Genomic DNA, 5,000 nt, shown 5'->3' with positions numbered 1-5,000 from the left:
AGGTGGTGGTGATCATCCATCAGGTGGTGATCATCCATCAGGTGGTGGTGATCATCCATCAGGTGGTGATCATCCATCAGGTGGTGACCATCCATCAGGTGGTGACCATCCATCAGGTGGTGATCATCCATCAGGTGGTGATCATCCATCAGGTAGTGACCATCCATCAGGTGGTGGTGATCATCCATCAGGTGGTGACCATCCATCAGGTGGTGGTGATCATCCATCAGGTGGTGATCATCCATCAGGTGGTGGTGATCATCCATCAGGTGGTGACCATCCATCAGGTGGTGATCATCCATCAGGTGGTGGTGATCATCCATCAGGTGGTGACCATCCATTAGGTGGTGATCATCCATCAGGTGGTGGTGGTCATCCATCAGGTGGTGATCATCCATCAGGTGGTGGTGATCATCCATCAGGTGGTGACCATCCATCAGGTGGTGGTGACCATCCATCAGGTGGTGGTGATCATCCATCAGGTGGTGACCATCCATCAGGTGGTGGTGATCATCCATCAGGTGGTGATCATCCATCAGGTAGTGACCATCCATCAGGTGGTGACCATCCATCAGGTGGTGGTGATCATCCATCAGGTGGTGACCATCCATCAGGTAGTGACCATCCATCAGGTGGTGGTGATCATCCATCAGGTAGTGACCATCCATCAGGTGGTGACCATCCATCAGGTGGTGATCATCCATCAGGTAGTGACCATCCATCAGGTGGTGACCATCCATCAGGTGGTGGTGATCATCCATCAGGTGGTGATCATCCATCAGGTGGTGGTGATCATCCATCAGGTGGTGATCATCCATCAGGTGGTGACCATCCATCAGGTGGTGACCATCCATCAGGTGGTGATCATCCATCAGGTGGTGATCATCCATCAGGTAGTGACCATCCATCAGGTGGTGATCATCCATCAGGTGGTGACCATCCATCAGGTGGTGGTGATCATCCATCAGGTGGTGATCATCCATCAGGTGGTGGTGATCATCCATCAGGTGGTGACCATCCATCAGGTGGTGATCATCCATCAGGTGGTGGTGATCATCCATCAGGTAGTGACCATCCATCAGGTGGTGACCATCCATCAGGTGGTGGTGATCATCCATCAGGTGGTGACCATCCATTAGGTGGTGATCATCCATCAGGTGGTGGTGGTCATCCATCAGGTGGTGATCATCCATCAGGTGGTGGTGATCATCCATCAGGTGGTGACCATCCATCAGGTGGTGGTGACCATCCATCAGGTGGTGGTGATCATCCATCAGGTGGTGACCATCCATCAGGTGGTGGTGATCATCCATCAGGTGGTGATCATCCATCAGGTAGTGACCATCCATCAGGTGGTGACCATCCATCAGGTGGTGGTGATCATCCATCAGGTGGTGACCATCCATCAGGTAGTGACCATCCATCAGGTAGTGACCATCCATCAGGTGGTGACCATCCATCAGGTGGTGGTGATCATCCATCAGGTGGTGATCATCCATCAGGTGGTGACCATCCATCAGGTGGTGGTGATCATCCATCAGGTGGTGGTGATCATCCATCAGGTGGTGATCATCCATCAGGTGGTGGTGATCATCCATCAGGTGGTGGTGACCATCCATCAGGTGGTGGTGATCATCCATCAGGTGGTGACCATCCATCAGGTGGTGGTGATCATCCATCAGGTGGTGGTGATCATCCATCAGGTGGTGACCATCCATCAGGTGGTGGTGATCATCCATCAGGTGGTGATCATCCATCAGGTGGTGATCATCCATCAGGTAGTGACCATCCATCAGGTGGTGACCATCCATCAGGTGGTGGTGATCATCCATCAGGTGGTGACCATCCATCAGGTGGTGGTGATCATCCATCAGGTGGTGATCATCCATCAGGTGGTGACCATCCATCAGGTGGTGGTGACCATCCATCAGGTGGTGACCATCCATCAGGTGGTGGTGATCATCCATCAGGTGGTGACCATCCATCAGGTAGTGACCATCCATCAGGTGGTGACCATCCATCAGGTGGTGGTGATCATCCATCAGGTGGTGATCATCCATCAGGTGGTGGTGATCATCCATCAGGTGGTGAACATCCATCAGGTGGTGGTGATCATCCATCAGGTGGTGACCATCCATCAGGTGGTGGTGATCATCCATCAGGTGGTGACCATCCATCAGGTGGTGGTGATCATCCATCAGGTGGTGGTGATCATCCATCAGGTGGTGACCATCCATCAGGTGGTGGTGACCATCCATCAGGTGGTGACCATCCATCAGGTGGTGGTGATCATCCATCAGGTGGTGATCATCCATCAGGTGGTGACCATCCATCAGGTGGTGGTGATCATCCATTAGGTGGTGGTGACCATCCATCAGGTAGTGGTGATCATCCATCAGGTGGTGGTGACCATCCATCAGGTGGTGGTGATCATCCATCAGGTGGTGATCATCCATCAGGTGGTGGTGATCATCCATCAGGTGGTGGTGACCATCCATCAGGTGGTGGTGATCATCCATCAGGTGGTGACCATCCATCAGGTGGTGGTGATCATCCATCAGGTGGTGGTGATCATCCATCAGGTGGTGATCATCCATCAGGTGGTGGTGACCATCCATCAGGTGGTGGTGACCATCCATCAGGTGGTGATCATCCATCAGGTGGATCAGTGTGACCTCACTCTGGTTGAGCTTGGTAAAGGATTCAGCCGTAGCGTGAGCTGACATTTAAACGGGCAGATGGCGCCGGTCTTCATAGTGGTGATATTTATCTGCAGTTTTTGAACACACTTCATGTTTTCTCCTCGAGCTGCATTCAGGGAAACCAGAACACTTAACTCACCTCTGATTTTTCCCAGGATTCCGCCCACAGAGCCGGGGTCAGACTTCACTTCACACCGGTCTGCAGACACACATGACATCACATTATATAATAAATACATAATCCTCTCAACCAATCACACGCCTGCTTTAAGTACGCACTGTTCTTCCTCCAGCAGATGAAGAGTCCCACAGAGATGACGAGCAGCAGAGGGACGAGCAGCAGTGTGGTGATGACGGCGGGGAGGACTCCCTGCCCTTTGATTGGCTGAGCTTCACTCTTCTTCTTCTTCTTCTCCTCTTCCTCGCTCTTCAGCTGAACGCGAGGCTGTAGAGACGACTCGCTCTGTTTGTGATGGACGACTGCTGACCTCGACACGTTCTGCTGAGGTTCTCTGAGTCTGGTCTGAACGATCGTCTCCATCGCTGCACACACACACACACACACACACACACACACACAGACACAGACACAGACACAGACACAGACACAGACACAGACACAGACACACACACACAGACACAGACACAGACACAGACACAGACACAGACACAGACACAGACACAGACACACACACACACACACACACACACACACAGACACAGACACAGACACACACACACACACACACACACACACACACAGACACACAGACACAGACACAGACACAGACACAGACACACACACACACACACACACACACACACACACACACACACAGACACAGACACAGACACAGACACAGACACAGACACACAGACACAGACACAGACACAGACACAGACACACACACACACACACACACACACAGACACAGACACAGACACAGACACACACACAGACACAGACACACACACACACACACACACACAGACACAGACACACACACACAGACACACACACACACACACAGACACACACACACACACACACACACAGACACACACACACACACACACACACAGACACAGACACACACACACACACACACACACACACACAGACACACACACACACAGACACAGACACAGACACACACACACACACACACACACACACACACAGACACAGACACAGACACAGACACACACAGACACACACACACACACACACACAGACACACACACACACACACACACACACACACAGACACACACACACACAGACACAGACACACAGACACACACACACACACACACACACACACACACACACACACACACACACACAGACACAGACACACACACAGACACACACACAGACACAGACACAGACACACACACACACAGACACAGACACAGACACAGACACACACACACACACACACACACAGACACACACACACACACACACAGACACAGACACACACACAGACACACACACAGACACACACACACACACACACACACACACACACACACACACACACACACACACAGACACACACACACACACACACACACATTGTAATCGTCTCCTTGATGATGTTTTGCTCCACTGTTCCCTTCACTCTGACTCAGAGAGAAACTCAAACTACAGATTTATTTCAGGACCAATCAGGAGCCTTCTCTCATCGGGGCCCCGCTCTATAATACAATCAATCAAGCCTTTTGGCTCCATGTGACAGTATGAGGTTACAGATACAGCCTGTGAGGGTTTCAAACTGACCTTCGATCTGTTGAACCTGGATCCCTGCCTTCTTCACAGAGCGATGAAACTCTGAAGAGGAGACACAGGAAGAAGATATTCAAACATCTGAGAGGACAGAGACTAACACCAGAGAGTACAGAGACTGACACCAGAGAGGACAGAGACTACCTCCAGAGAGGACAGAGACTAACACCAGAGAGGACAGAGACTAACACCAGAGACTAACACCAGAGAGGACAGAGACTAACACCAGAGACTAACACCAGAGAGTACAGAGAGACTACCTCCAGAGAGGACAGAGACTAACACCAGAGAGGACAGAGACTAACACCAGAGACTAACACCAGAGAGGACAGAGACTAACACCAGAGAGGACAGAGAGACTACCACCAGAGACTAACACCAGAGAGGACAGAGACTAACACCAGAGAGGACAGAGAGACTACCACCAGAGAGGACAGAGACTAACACCAGAGAGGACAGAGACTAACACCAGAGAGGACAGAGACTAACACCAGAGACTAACACCA

The 5,000-nt window shown here is 51.3% G+C and overlaps 1 protein-coding gene across 6 annotated transcripts in view; it reads right to left on the bottom strand.

Moving 5' to 3' along the window:
- pam (peptidylglycine alpha-amidating monooxygenase) overlaps positions 1-5,000 on the bottom strand; it is a 37,579-nt gene that overhangs the window by 3,884 nt on the left and 28,695 nt on the right. For 5 of the 6 annotated variants that reach the window (XM_061034220.1, XM_061034216.1, XM_061034217.1 and 2 more), the window contains 3 exons: positions 4,489-4,539; positions 2,982-3,245; positions 2,842-2,901 (listed from right to left, as the gene is read on the bottom strand). In XM_061034220.1, coding sequence (XP_060890203.1) covers positions 2,842-2,901; positions 2,982-3,245; positions 4,489-4,539 — 375 coding nt within the window. The remainder of the gene's footprint in view (positions 1-2,841; positions 2,902-2,981; positions 3,246-4,488; positions 4,540-5,000) is intronic. The other variant, XM_061034218.1, reaches the window with a different exon arrangement.

The sequence above is a fragment of the Labrus mixtus genome, unplaced genomic scaffold (assembly GCF_963584025.1).
Source record: "Labrus mixtus unplaced genomic scaffold, fLabMix1.1 SCAFFOLD_145, whole genome shotgun sequence".
Taxonomy (NCBI): Eukaryota; Metazoa; Chordata; class Actinopteri; order Labriformes; family Labridae; genus Labrus; species Labrus mixtus.
Note: the sequence above shows the minus strand (reverse complement) of the source record. Positions and strands in the feature narration are given on the sequence as shown.